General features: G+C 38.5%; 1 protein-coding gene across 1 annotated transcript; it reads right to left on the bottom strand.

Moving 5' to 3' along the window:
* Window positions 1-8,380: 8,380 nt before the first annotated feature.
* Window positions 8,381-14,852, bottom strand: LOC133516565 (glucose dehydrogenase [FAD, quinone]-like). Its single transcript, XM_061849557.1, has 5 exons — window positions 14,487-14,852; window positions 12,923-13,005; window positions 11,537-11,694; window positions 11,227-11,341; window positions 8,381-10,591 (listed from the first exon to the last, which is right to left on the bottom strand). Exons 1-5 carry the CDS (start codon window positions 14,641-14,643, stop codon window positions 9,254-9,256), a joined length of 1,851 nt encoding a protein of 616 aa, XP_061705541.1. The 5' UTR covers window positions 14,644-14,852; the 3' UTR covers window positions 8,381-9,253.
* Between the last annotated feature and the right edge of the window lie 905 nt (window positions 14,853-15,757).

The following is a 15,757-nucleotide window of genomic DNA, read 5'->3' as shown; positions in this document are numbered from 1 at the left end:
ACATAGTGGGACCTTTTGCTTGGAAAACGACACATGTTCTTGTAAAAGAAAGAAGAACGAAATACGCACAGCATTCATATATTGGGCGCGCATGTAGGCAGTACAATGAAAAATGTATGGACGCAGATTTGGTTTGCAATTCATTAGGCCTCTTTAAAATAGCAGTATATTCTTTTCTAAAATAACGGTTCAAAGTTGCAGCAACCTGATAATAGGTACCTGTGATTTAAGTATTTTCTCAGTTCTCTACATATATATATATATATTTTATATACATTTACGCATTTGTTATGTACGCTATAAGTTTACACTATTTTTTTTTCAATAGTACATCGAAATTTATAATTAGGAAACTATAGGTCTATAACGAAATCAATGCATAGCTATTAGCTAAGTTGCTCATATGTTTATTTTAACCTTTTGAACGCCACGCCTATCGTACGAGTCGCGTAATCGTGAACCTTGTCGGTACGCATGAAGGTTGATATTGGGCTGTAGCCGCGCGCGTCATATGACGTCTTTGGCGGTCAAAAGGTTAAGACTGTTTGTTTCTCAATAAATTAAATAAAAAATAAATAAAAAAAGCCTGAAGTACGGCAAAAGCAAAGATTTACCAATTCATCAGTAAAAGGCCGAAATTTTAAATAAAGAAAAATGTTCAGTATATCATGATCTCCTTTCTTTAATCAGAGCACATAAACATCAATCTATCTCCAATAAGCTTCTGAAAACATCTTCATCCGTAAAACCAAAGGCAGTAAAGAACAAAACAGGGATAAACCCCCGTTTACCGTGACGGAGATCAGTCGAGGATCTCGTAAATTCTTCATCCGGAGCCGAGTATACTATACGACGCTTGAGACTCTGAATTAGGGCCGCCATCTCGAATTTCGCCAAACCCGGACAAAGATTCAAAAAAACCCGGACATTTGGCGTAAATCGCATTTTTTCCCCGGACGAGTCCGCAAATAATATTTTTAAAAAACAAGACCTTTAATCTTACATGTAGTTTTAATGTGCTTCCTTACTTTCCCCAGACAATTCTTTGTATCGACGACAATTGACGAAGACAATTGTATCGTAATCTACTATTAAAGAACATATGTTGCTACTTTACCTCACTAGTGCGATAATTAGCACATTATGTAACTATGTAAATAATTTAAAGGGCCATATGTACTGGAAAACGTACGATACATGTGCGAATAGGTAATTTGCAACGCGTGTCGATTTCAAACACTCCCTTGACTCCTTTCGGTCGTGTTATAATTTTTTTGTTGCGAATTTCCTATTTTTTGCACTTGTATTGACCGACTGAGGTGGCTTGGGCATGTGTATCGAATGGAACGGACTCGTTTGCCACGTCAAATCCTGCTAGGGGAGGTTGCAGACGCAAAAAGACTGGTCGGGCGGCCAATGCTGCGCTTCAAAGATTGCGTCAAGCGTGATATGGTTGCTTTTAATATCACATGTAACCAATGGCAAAAACTGGCCGAAGACCGACCCGTATGGCGTCGTGCTGTTCACGATGGTCAAGCCACACACGACGATGCCTGGTTTACCTCTTTAAGAGAGAAACGCATGAGGCGCCACGAGCAGGCCTCCAACCCTCGCCCACCTGGGCAAGCATACACCTGCCGCGTGTGTGGACGTGGGATCCTCTCTCGCATAGGGCTATACAGCCACGAACGCAAGTGTCGTTACCAGGATGCTGCTTAAAACATCTCACACAGATGAATAGGCACTTGTATTATCATGAGGTATCTTTTAGATTTGCTTTAAGTTTTGCTTTTTGGTTCCGTACCCAAAGGGTAAAACGGGACCCTATTACTAAGTCTCCGCTGGGCGCTGCCCGTCCGTCTGTCCGTCCGTCGGTCATCAGGCTATATCTCATAAACCATGATAGCTAGTTGCAAGCCGCTATAACAACCAAATAGTAAAAAGTACGGAACTCTCGGTGGGCGAGTCCGACTCGCACTTTTTTATTATCAGAAAGAAGGTAAGCGATTTTGACGAGTCTTTTTATTTAAAATCACAAAAAAAAAAAGTAACGGCAAATATGTCACAATTATAAATAAATCGTACAGCAATCGCAGCACGGTTCCATTTTTATCACGTCACTATGACCGTCACTTTCGCACGCACATACTTGTTAGAACGTGACAGGCATGGTGACAAATGATAAAGAGCCGACCATATTAGCCCTACAGGATAATTTGCATTCCTTAAAGTAATAGTTATTGATTTGTAAAAAGCGTTTTTCAATACAAACACATGATTAGACATGTCAAGACATGTTAATCTTTTTTCTAATGCAAAAAAACTATAGACAAATAAAATATCTTGTAAAATGTGTTACACACGGTCACACGCTCGTCTAATTCGTGCCCGTGTCGGATATATCCCGTGCGGCAGGTGTGGGAGCGGACAGCTGACGACCTATATTTTATTTATGAGCTCGAATCCGGCCCGATAAGGATGCCACTGTGGGACGGACTTTTCTGAATTATATCGATAGAATTACCAAAACATTGTTTTAATTGTAAAGTGTGATACACACGGTCACACGCTCGTATAATTTTATTTGTGCCCGTGTCGGATATACCTCTTGGAGATGTGGAAGAAGATAGTTGACGACTTATATTTTATTTTTGAGCTCAAATCCGGCCCGTCAGGGATGCGACTGTGGGACGAACTTTTCTGAATTATATCGATAGACACTGATTTAAACTTTCACGATTTTTACACATTATTAATTAGCGCGGCTAGAAGATGTTGATGTCAACTTTAGCCAGTCTTCTCCGAGACCACGGGGACAATGCCGTCCTTGAAACGTCGAAGATAAATTTAAAACTTAAGTGTATAAATAGAATATTGTTATATTGTCTAGAATAATTTGATTTGTGTTTTATATTCCCTCTCGTTGTCTACAATCCTGCGCTAACTACAAGTTTCCGTTTGACCCAATGGTTGACTGGTATAGAATGCCTTAAGGCATTAAGTCCGCCATTTGTACAATCTTATATCGTGCAATAAAGTTTAAACATATAAATAAAACTCTATACGCTATAAAAGTTACACGAAGGCACCGCCAAAAAGCCGTTCCAATAGAATGTATATTCATGTCAACACTTCCACGTCTATTGTACATACATATTTTGAATTTATATGTACATGTTATTTTTCCTAGAAATATTTAATTAGAATAAGAAATATTTATTTACCCACCCCACTTTTGTTTTGAATACCATTTTCATCGATATCGATACTATAGTCAATTTATCGACACACCCGACACATGCAGGTAAGTCCAATAATACCTCACTAAGTGTTCCGAAGTATCCGTTTCACGAAATACTAAGTACTAAGAAGAGTTCTCGAGGAACCTTAAATCGGGTTAGCGAAAACTATGGTAATGTATTCAAAAGAAACTTGATTTCGGTGCGTGTGTGAAGGACTTTTTTGGATGCAGTACCCCTAGTGTAAATATTTTCGACAGCGAAACGTGACGTACGCGTTTGCGTTAAGTGTCATTTTGTATGAGATTTTTGACTTTCCAAAACGTCCCGCTTGGCGCGCTGTTCAAAAACCCATACAAAATGAGACTTAACGCAAACGCGTACGTCACGTTTCGAAACCGAATTTATTTACACTAGGGGTACAGATATTAATATTACTTCTAGCAATATATAGCCATTTGTTTTGGATGTCAAAATAAGGGGCACGTTTTGTTCTTAGATTTTACCTGTCTGTTACAATCAATTGTCTTTGATGCAGACAGACAAACATATCTTCGCGTAATTCCCGCCATAAATTGACGAGCTGTCTGGGGTAAGAGCAAAAACAAAGGATTTTGTAAGTACTTTATATTTAAACTATTCAAATTGATCAGATTTCATCGCTCTTGAAGCCGCCCCTTACAACACAGCTCAACGACCTAAAATCAATACGTCCAAATGTTGTCAACCATCAAAAGAACAGCAAAGCCGTACAGCTAATTCTTCTTGAACCTTATTCCAACGACTTAAAATCTATCTATGGTCATTTACGGGTGTTACTGTAACATACAAATCGCTTGCATGGAGAAAGCAACTGCGACAAGGTTCTATAATGCATGGACGTCGGGAGACGGGGAACCTTGTTCGCGTGGAGCCGGCGCCGAAATAAAATGCAATAAAAAGGCCGATATAAAGCAGAGATTCTTGGAACGGGGTACAGTCAGCATGAACAATCTGCCAAAAGTATATTTTAGACTTGTCGTTAAAACAAATGCAAAACGCCTGTCACAATTGTCATAGCAACACATACAATTAGCCCGATTCGAAGTTAGAAGAACATACGTCAAAAAATTCCTGAAGATACGATATGGATTGCACATGTCTGTCTCAAAAGTGATGTTTTGTTTGAAGAAACGTCAATTTGACACTGACATATCTAATCCATATCGTATCTTTAGTAGAGCAATTCCCAGGAGAGTAACTTTTCAAATCTCGAATTTTTTGAAACTGTTTCTGTCGCGCTGCGGTGGGCGATAAGGACAACTGCAGCTCGGACTAAAATTCCCACGCAAAAAACTAAAAAATCGAGGTTTCGCTCACCACTGTTTCCTCCTCCAAAACGCAACCAATCATTATGAAATTTTGGAAACTGCAAGAGGAAGAAATAATCTATGCCGCTATGTTTTGATTTTTGGATATTTGTATACTGCGCCTTTTTTGCAGCCAATTCAATTAAGCCGTTTTTGCGATTTTCGAGGCGCTGTAAGTTAAGTTTCTTCAAAATTTAAAATAATCCAAAAAGCATAGCGGCACATATATTGATGATATTGATCTTATTTGAAAAAATCACTTGCTCTAGGTTAAAAATCCAGAGAGGAAACAGTCGAGAGCGTTTGTATGGAAAAATCGCAACTAGGAATTCCTCTTAATTATCTGTACCCCTAGTGTAAATTTATTCGATAGCGAAACATGACGTGCGCGTTTGCATTAAGTCTCATTTTGTATGGGATTTAGAAACAGCGCGCCAAGCGGGACGTTTTTGAAACTCAAAATCCCGTATAAAATGAGACTTAACTAACGCAAACGCGTACCGTACGTCACGTTTCGCTAACGAATAAATTTAACACTAGGGGTTCTGTAGTAAGCTGTCATATTTATATGGAAGGAGAAGGAGTCATAATATAGGTTTCATGAATATATGTTACAAATGGGATATTGAATATTTTTTTATTTTATTCAGACTTCATATAAATTATTTAGGATTTTTAATTCATCACCTCTAACCATAGACAGTAGACATATAAAAAAATTTACTGTCAAAAGGACCATCATTCGACCGCGGAGGTTTTTTTAAAGTTATGGCTTGGACGCGAGTCCTTTAAGCCAACGGGAGTATAAATAAAATTGATATTTGTAATATTTACCGTAACTGACTGAAAACCGCCTCATAAAATTGATACGTAACGAGACGGGAAGAGGTTCATTTCCACCCTCGGGCAGAAAGCTCGATATCTGCGCCTCAGTGTACCGGCGCCGAAATGTCGCGTGTCGATCGGCGTATCTGCCAAGTTGCAGCTTATACTTATGTTTATGCTTACACAGCTCGTACTCCGATCAATGGAGACTAGTGTAACGCCTTGACTCCGTTGTGAAGTGTCATGGCGAGCGGATAGCAGCAGTGGCAGTATGGTTCCATTTTTATCACTTGTCACTATGCCCGTCACTTTCGCACTTATATACTTGTTAGAACGTGACAGGCATGGTGACAAATGATAAAGAGCCGACCATCTTAGCCCTACTGGTCGCAAACACACGATCACAATCTGTATTTTATCTACCACCTTGTCATACAACGGAGTCAAACGTCACATATAGAATGGCCAAAAATACGTTAACATTTTTTTACTGTGGCATATTGTTGATAATTTTAACAAATGTTTGCGTTTGTGTATCAATGCTAAAGGAGAACATTTTGAAGATAATATGTTTTTCTCAAACTTGCTATGAAATGATGACATGACTTACGTCAAATTAGGTCCGGAAATACTACATATCAGGTGCGATGAGTGAAGATGATATGTAAAGGAATTTCATACTGCCTTACACACCTAGGACTGTAAAGCAACCTTCTTTTGTTTTTTAACGTCAAATTGTGACACCCATCCAACCATCAACTAGCTTCAGTTAGCTTGGTACGGTGATATTTCTGTTTCTGAACAAAATGTTTATGAGAATACGTGGCTTAGAGCCAATGAAATGATTGTTTATAGTTTTAATTTGACGGTGTAAGAAAAACATTCCTTTTTTTGCCGACGTATTTTTGGGCGAATTTCTACAGAGGGTTGTTTTAAAATCTTACCTTATAATTATGTATGTACACGCCGCCGCGCCGTTTTAGTTAACAATAGACAATGGATAGGCCGTTGAGGGCCAGCTACAAATCTAACGACTATACGATTGTCGTATTGTCTAGGCCCCCTGTACAGAAAATAAACTTTTTGGATACAACATACGCAAGCAAAAATGGTAAAATTATTGTTAAATTCAGCAGCTTCATTGATTGTTCTACGCCGTCGTCTACGAACAGAACGAGAGTGCCGTATTACGTATAGAATAAGTTATTGTTATACGTTCCCGAGATTTTCAGCTGACTTTACTTCCTACATACATACACTACACAATACTATTGTAAGCCGAAGTGCTGTACTTGGCTTTAGGACTTTTTTAAGAGGAAATGGAACAGCCGTTTCTCCATACAAGCGTAGTCCCCAATTTCCTCTGGATATTGACATCATGGAAAATATTTTTAGGTAATTTGATGTAGGTATATTAACCACAGCTATGCTATTATATATTTTATTATTGTAAAAATTAGAAGCGAAAAATAGATTAGATTAGATTATATTATTTCATGATATAAATTTCAACACAAATTTGCCTAAGTCAAAACTATAAGAATTCACATCACGATCGTCATAAACTAGAAACTTACATGCAAGAATTCCATAAAAACCATCAAATAATTTAATATTTTATCTCCTAATAAGGATCGTTAGGATAAAATTAACAAAAAAATATAAAATAATTTTGAGCAAAAGTAAAATCCATAAATTCCTTAACAGGTTATTCAATAAAAGGTTTCGTCCGATGTTTCAGATTTTAAATCAGCGGGTAGATGTTCATACAACTTTAGTCCTATTACACATAGGTTTTTTGTAGATTTCATACAAATTTTTAAATGCTCCTAACTCTTATAATAATTAAAATGTCTAAAAAAATCAAACCCCTAAGTTTGATTGATAGCTGTGGTTAATATACAATAAATTGTGTCAAAATATTTTCAATAATGTTCATGTCCGGAGAGGAAAATGAGGACTACGTTTATGAAAAGGCATTTGGAGGCAAACGAGCAGACGTATTGCCTGGAGGTAAGCGACTACCGGCGCCCATTCTGCTAAAAATATTATTTTAAATATGATATTTATATAAATTATCAATAAATCAAATTATCAACTTTAATAAAAAAAGAAACGTATGGTTTATGTATACTTATTATAGTAAATTAATTAAATATATTGGATTGTCTCTTGTCTCATACTCTAGCGGCCGACCAATACACTGTAACGCTCGTCTTTTGTTTTCTCTGACGAATTTTTCTAATGGAATTTTGTTGCAAATAGCACAACTTTGATTCTATTTATTTAATGTGACTTGATACTTCTGATTTGTGTTAAAATTTAATTTACAGTACATATGGGGCTACTTTATAGCACTAGTGCGAGAAGTAGCATATTACGTTACTGTGTCGAACATTTAAAGGGCCATATGTACTGTAAAACGTTGTACGATACATGTGCGAATAGGTAATTCGCAACTCGTGTCGATTTAAAACACTCCCTTCGGTCGTGTTTTAATTTATCGCCACTCGTTTCAAATTTCCTATTTTTCGCACTTGTATCGTAATGTACTAATATACGAGTATGTGGGCTGCCTCTAACGGCTCTAACGCAGGTAAAATGTGTATAATTGTATAAGTACCTGGGCGACCGAGCTTTGCTCGGTTATGACTATTTATTGTAATATGGTGGTGTATAGGTGATAATCTTAACTACATTTTTTTACTAAATTAAACTTGTCTAAAACAATAAAAATTAAAAAAAATATATAAACTTGAACATATAAAAAAAAAACAAAAGTTAGTCCCCGGGCGAGATTCGAACCCGTAACACTCGTTTAGCAGTCCGCGTCTTAACCCGCTGGACCAGACGGACAGTGGCCGGCAATACGAAATTAGCGACCATATTCTGCGTCGAAAGAAAAACGCATGAAAACTCGAAAACACGCGTTTTCCCAAACATAAGACTAATCTAGATAGATTGTATACCCCCAAAAACCCCCATATACCAAATTTCAGCGAAATCGTTAGAGCCGTTTCCGAGATCACAGAAATATATATATACAAGAATTGCTCGTTTAAAGGTATAAGATATAGTACTAAGTTTTCAAGGTGCTAGTCCAAATGATAATTCACACGCTCCACTGTGGCCGCGTCACTGATAAAGTTTTCCAGATTTCTCATTTTTAGGGTTCCGTAGTCAACTAGGAACCCTTATAGTTTCGCTATGTCCGTCTGTCTGTCTGTCTGTCTGTCTGTCTGTCCGAGGCTTTGCTCCGTGGTCGTTAGTGCTAGAAAGCTGAAATTTGGCATGGATATATAAATCAATAAAGCCGACAAAGTCGTATAATAAAATCTAAAAAAATATTTTTTTTTAGGGTACCTCCCCTAACGTAAAGTGGGGGTGAAATTTTTTTTTCGCTTCAACCCTAGAGTGTGGGGTATCGTTGGAAAGGTCTTTCAAAACTAATAGGGGTTTTCAGGAAATATTTTTTGATAAAGTGAATATATTTGGAAATAATCGCAACAAAAGAAAAAAAAATGTGTCCCTCCCCTTCTAACTTTTGAACCATAGGTCCCAAAAATAGGAAAAATTTCGTGGAAGTAGAGCGGATATGATCAGTTTAGCTGTTTTTGAGTTATCGTAAAAAGTTTCCCCTTCATAGTAAAAACACTTACTTTAATTAGGTACTGATTATGCAAATTTGCCTATTTGTTTAACTCGGGTGAAAGGTACCGTTTCATCCCTTGGTTAACAATTTACTATACTTTAAGCTCCAGTTTAGCTTATTGTGACGGAAGAGTAACTACGGAACCCTACACTGAGCGTGGCCCGACATGCTCTTGGCCGGTTTTATATTTATTTATATTTATACTTTCTATATTTATCCAGCCAGTCCTCCAAGACTAACGCCACTCCTCTTTCTCCAATCATAATTGACGGAGCATTTGTGTTACCTCGAATTACTTGTGGCATCATAGACGCGTCTATAACCCTTAGCCCTGTCACTCCATACACTCTGAGCCTGGGGTCCACCACTGCCGTAGGATCATCAGCGGGGCCCATCTTACAAGACCCCACAGGGTGATAAGTACTAGATGTGTAAGACCTCGCCAAACACTCGAAGTATGAGTCTGTACCCCAAAGCAAGTGCTTGCATGCTGGCAGAGGGTTCCTAACGAAGTAAGCACCTCTAGATTTAAAGGCATGAGTGCTTTCCAAAGCCAAAACCCTTTTTACCCCCTTTATTAGGACCTCTAAATCACGCGGATCAGTCAAATAACCAGACCATATCAAAGGATGTCCGTACGGATCGCTTGCGTTCAGGAGTAATCTACCTTTGCTCTTTGGAACATTGTTCATGACCCTTGGAATTACTCCATTATAAAACGCTGTCGGAAAAATAGCCAAACCTTCATAATCTATAGGTTCTCTGACATATTCTTCCCAGTTAACATTGTTAACTTGTACTTGGATATCGGGAGCCGGCAAGCCAGGTTCAGTCAAATAAAAAGATATACTATTTACTGGGCCGTTGCCTGATAACGGACCTCTTTTGACTTTCATCTGCTTGTACTGTAATATATTTTTAATGATCTCTTCCTGACTGACAATGGTAGCGGTTTTATTCGACAGAGCAACAACAAGACCGTTGAAAGTGACGTGATCATGGAGATTTTCCCCAACCGGTAAATCGGAGATCACTGGTATATTTAGATCTTTCAAATGTTCCTTAGGTCCGATTCCAGAAAGCATTAGTAATTTCGGAGAGTTTATAGATCCGGCGCTCACTATGACTTCTTTAGTCGCATAAGCTGTGAATAGCTGACCGTTTTTAATGTATTGTACGCCAGAAGCTCTTTTGTTTTCATAAAATAGAATTTTCATAACTTCGGCTTCTGGTCTTACAGTAAGATTTTTCCTTTTGTATCTGATGGGCTTGATAAACTCCCTGTTAGTGGAAGCTCTCTGTCCCTGTTCTATGGTGGCTTGGGCCTGTAAGGTTCCATACTGTCGGGCGGAATTACAGTCATTTATCGGCAGCCCGTTCTCGTTGAAGGCCTCGGTCATCATAATAGCCGGATCGTCTACATAGGGAAAGAATGACACGGCTTGATCGCCGTTGACACCGTGATATGCTCGATCTAACACTTCTATGTTTAGGTTTCTTTCAGATTTCTTGAAGTATGGTAATACCTGCAGAACAAAACATAATTAAATAGTATTTTCATCCAGTATATAATTTAAGTAAACAATCTTTTTGTCGTTAAATAAATTAGGACATCTATTGAATACGAAAATTCACTAATATCTGAGAGTTGTAACTTTAACTAAAGAGAACTCGGCTTAATGAAACTATGATGATTCCGTGGAATTAGGCGTAGGATAATGTGTATCAGTATCAGGTAGCTTGGAGAGAATTACGACGACGAAGGTACGAAGGTAACCCCTCAAACCCAAAATTACTTCGAGCATGCAATTTGCCTTGTACAGTTGTGCACAGAACTATGTCTAGCAATGAGCCAAAATTGCAAAGTTCCTATGAAAAGTTGACTTATGAAATAGACGCCAATGGCAATGAGTGACGTCAACGGTTAAGAACATTGAGTATTAATCCCTAATCTAAACGGGAACTTCCTATGGGTAGTATTGCAGACATATTGAGAATGATCTGCAACTTACACATTGTAAGCTATGGCACTTGGAGAAACCAAGGCCATAATTGTCATGTTCCTCAGCATTTAGGGAACGGCTATTTAGGGATTTTATGCTGCTTACGACAGTTACGACCGCATGTTCTGCTTACTGATGTAAGGGTATGCGTTACATACCTCATCGTAGCTCCAGCCCGGGTTACCGCGCGCTGCCCAATCATCATAGTCAAATTTGTTGCCGCGGACGTACACGAATGAGTTGATGGAACTTGAACCACCCATCAATTTGCCCCTGAAACAGGTGGTAAAATAAAGTTGGGTGTATGGGGATGGGGTAGGAGGAGGTTACCCAAAACTGCCCAGGACTGGAACGGTGTCATTGGAAGATTATGATTCGAGCCTTACACCCCAACATAGGGTATCAGGATAAAAAGATGAAGAAGACCAACTAGAATTAATAAAATAAAAGTAAATGTTTACAACTTGCCTTGGCCAACTGCACTGCTGGTTTGGGAAGGCTAGGCAGGCGACATTACTGGGCATGGTTCTGTACTGCCAGTCCAAGTTTGAGTTGAGGAGCGCCGTGGACAACGCAGGAACGGATGTAATGTCGGGTTCTTCTGGACCAGCTTCTAGGAGCAGCACCTGAACAGTTTGTGCGCGTATTAAACGTCGTCATTAACTATTCTTAATTAGGTTAAGCACCCTGGGTGCTTAGCTAACGTGCCAATCGTTAACGCTCCGTAGCGTAGCGTAGTCTTCTCTCTTACTCTTCCGTATTAGTGCACCAGTGACAGTTTCGTTTCGTGCGCTACAGAGCATAAACGATTAGCACGTTGGCTACGCAGGTGTTCAATGTGCTTGTTATAATATGGCATGGCTTCTAAAATGACTATTCAGATAACCGAAAGAACTATTCAGAGAGTTAAAATACTTACGCTTCCCAGTGTCTATGTCCTCACTGCGTGCAAGTACATAAGGGCTAATTTACACAACTATATTTCCTCTGCTACAAGAGATAGGAGCTCCCGACGGAGACCCCGTCTAGTTGTCCCACAATGTAAACTCGCAAAATCTAGAAAGTCGCTCGGTGTTATTGGGGCAAAACTGTACAACTCGCTTCCTGCAGAAATGATTGAGTCAAGCGATACAATATTGAATAAAAGACTCAAAACACTCTTGATCGAACTGGCGTGTTATAACATAGATGACTCTGTCAATAGGAGTGGCTAACCCAACCACATAAAATAACCAAGAACCTACCTATTTGTAAAATGTATAAAATGAATAATTTATGTTGTTTATTGTACATATTGTAAAATGACATGTAAAATACTTAATTTTTATGAATAAAGTTCTGAATCTGAATGATGGTGTCCGCACATCTGTTCCAGGCAAGACTTACAAGGCGTGACGTGGCTACGAGTACTTCTGGTTTCGCACAAATATCAAATGTAAGACACCATGGACGCAAGCATAAGAGATATTTTCATGTGTGTAGATATCTGATTGGAGATTAAAATTGGAGACATCTAGTTTGAATTAACAGTAATATTAATAATTTTTAAGAAAAAAAACCGACTTCAATGAGGGAGACCGGTGAAAGAACGATTATTGTTGATTTAAGATTTCATACAATGATATTATCCCATCATCAGAACTGAGTTTTGACAAAAACGGGACCAATCTGTATAATTATATATATAAATTCAAACAAAAAAATAATTTTCAAAATCGGTTCAGAAATGACGGAGTTATGGAGTAACAAACATTAAAAAAAAAAAAGAACGAAAACATACAACCGAATTGATAACGTCCTCTTTCGAAATCTTGAAGTCGGTTAAAAATAAGCGATATTTCATCCGTTTTGTACCTTCCATTCTTGAATCGCACTGAGTCTATTAGCGACGACGCATCCAGCGGCCCCGGCTCCTACGACGATGAAGTCGTAGGTTTCTGAAAGACAGGAAATAATACATCATTTATATGTATCTAGAAGGTAAATGATAATCTGGATCCAACTACTTGTACCTACTTCAAGACACCACCTAAATCGCCAAACTTGTTATAGCAATGCTGAATAAATGTGAAGAGTCCCAAGTACGAGGGTCCTTTTTTAGATTCCAGACCGTTCCTGATATCCGTGTCTAATATAATTCCGTAGCCATTATATGCCAGATGAGTTTTATAGGCCTGTAGCCTTTTTCATGAGTTCCATTTCATTAAAAAAAAAATGTTTGAAACCATAGCAGTTTCTTTGCCGTTCATAAGACTTCAATTACTAGAGATAGTGAGTTTTCGTATCCGAAAACATTGTACTTATCTCGTCGCTAAACAATAAACATGAATGTCGTGATTAAAATAAGACATTAAGCAATTAAATCAATGAAATACTGATACAAACGACGTTGACTTTCTCGTGTTTTGCTAGAGTTGTCTAATGGCAATAACCGGCGCAATTGAAATTCACCTTTCTTGAGTTTTATCATGTTGTATTAAGCTATCAGATCTGCGACATACATAAGTATGTACCTATGGTGCGTGTTTTATGCGTAGCAGCCAGTCTTGGCCGAACGTTAATTAGAATTGAACGTATTGAAAATTAACCATTACAAATTGAGCCGTAAACTTTAACCGTCCGTTACCAACACTGGCAGCAGTACTATTAAGTTGAGATACTGAGAAGTTGATGAATAGAAAAAGTAAGAGCGAATCGCCTAGCGTGGTATGGGCATGTGATGCGGAGGGATGAATGTCATGTGACGAGAAAGGTATTACGAATGAATGTAGAGGGATGGAACCGCAGAGGAAAACCTAGGAAACGGTGGATGGATTGTGTGAGAATGACATGAAACGAACGCGAGTGAACGATGAGATGACGGGTGACAGAAAGATATGGAAGGAAAAGACATGCTGCGCCGACCCCAAATGAATGGGATAAGGGCAAGCGAATGATGACTGAGGAGTTGATGTTGGTGGAGCTCTGGTGGCCTAGCGGTAAGAGCATGAGATGCGACTTTCAATCCATAGGTCGCAGGTTCAAAACCCGGCTCGTATCAATGAGTTTCTCAGAATTTATCTACGAAATATCATTTGATATTTACCAGTTGCTTTTCGGTGAAGGAAAAATCGCGAGGAAACCGGACTAATCCCAATAAAGCCTAGCCATTGGGTTGGAAGGTCAGATGGCATTCGCTTTCGTACAAACTAGAGCCCACGGAATTACTTGCTAAGCAGACCCAAGGCTTCCATGAGCTGGCAAAAATGCCGGGACATCGCGAGGAAGAAGACTGAGGAGTTGGTGTACATTACCGCAAAATAAGTAAAAGCGCTGAGATTCATTTAGGACGCTGAGCACCATTTGCTGATGCCATCGGCTGGACTAAACAATTAATGTTCCAATAGCAAGCTTGTATTTAAAACTCTTAAATACCTACCTGCTTCTAGAGGTTCCGGCGCACGGTCCGCTGCTGAACCGAAGAGCTTCACCAATAAGTTAAGGTACACGAACGCAAAAGGGGTACACGCGGTCAGATTTGTCTGTGCCGGGCATTGTTGAGCGATGTTTGGCGGCTGCCAAACGGTGTCCACCATACTTGAACGGAGATTTTAGATAACTTTCAGTCATAGTGATATTTGAAGTTCACAAAATTACGCTAAATTTATAAAAGATTTAACAAATCTCTTAGTGCTGAAATGTCAAGTTAAAGAAATAAAAATGAAAGGGGTTTCTGATAAGAACATACTGATATGTGGGCATTTTCTAAAATAAATATGGAAAACCGGATTCTTACAAATCTGGACATTTATTTATTTCGTACAAATGGCGGACTTAATGCCTTAAGGCATTCTCTACCAGTCAACCAATGGGATAAACCAGAAAGATTAAGTAGGTGCAGTGTCTTTTAAAGTAAATGAATTTGTAACCGAGACTATATATGAACATACGATATTCTTCATTCTTGGGTTATTTCTACTCAGAATGGACAGCATTCTCCATCCTACCATTTAAAAAAAATGTCCCAAAATGTCCGTTTCATTACGTCACGTTTTAGTGTAAAAAAAACACTTGTATGTGCGTGACGTAGTGGAAACTACAATTTTCATACAAATTTTTGGGACATTATTTAGCATCAGGATTGAATGCTAGTGATTCTAAGCTGAAAGAACTCGAAGTGTTCAATATTTTTTAAAGAAAAGCTCACTTATAACTTTTGGGATTATTTCTACTCAGAATGCAAAATTCGTTACTCAAATTTCTGACTGTCGAAACAATTTTTTTGTCAATAAATACAACAATAATTAAAGAAAATAATCATAATTATCATTATTAAAGGAAATATACCGGAGTGGCTTCGCATTACGTCCGATCCGAGACGGATCCGAACCCGTGAAAATATGGTCCGTAGTAGCCGTAGAACTATTTCTATGGTAAGTTACGCCCTAGATCCGATCTCCGTCATCCGATTTCTCACGGATCTAGTGCGTAACTTACCATAGAAATAGTTCTACGGCTACTACGGACCATATTTTCACGGGTTTTGATTGGATTCGGATCGGACGGAGTGCGAAACCGCTCTAAGGCATTCGTGATTCTGAGTGGAGATAGCCTAAAACTTCGTTTATTTATGAAACAAAATACTTCTTAAAATGGCCTAATTACATTAGATTTCTTTTATCTTTAGGTAGTTGTTTAGAAAGCAGTAAC

The sequence above is a fragment of the Cydia pomonella genome, chromosome 3 (genome assembly GCF_033807575.1).
Source record: "Cydia pomonella isolate Wapato2018A chromosome 3, ilCydPomo1, whole genome shotgun sequence".
NCBI classification, from domain to species: Eukaryota; Metazoa; Arthropoda; class Insecta; order Lepidoptera; family Tortricidae; genus Cydia; species Cydia pomonella.
Note: the sequence above shows the minus strand (reverse complement) of the source record. Positions and strands in the feature narration are given on the sequence as shown.

Bases quoted from the DNA above. Each gene is read 5' to 3' on its own strand.
- LOC133516565 (XM_061849557.1), bottom strand. From the start codon at position 14,643: ATGGTGGACACCGTTTGGCAGCCGCCAAACATCGCTCAACAATGCCCG. The intron at 13,006-14,486 runs GTAGGTATTTAA...CCTGTCTTTCAG, and splicing joins GCCGGAACCTCTAGAAGCAG to AAACCTACGACTTCATCGTC. The intron at 11,342-11,536 runs GCAAGTTGTAAA...CACCTGTTTCAG, and splicing joins CAGCAGTGCAGTTGGCCAAG to GGGCAAATTGATGGGTGGTT.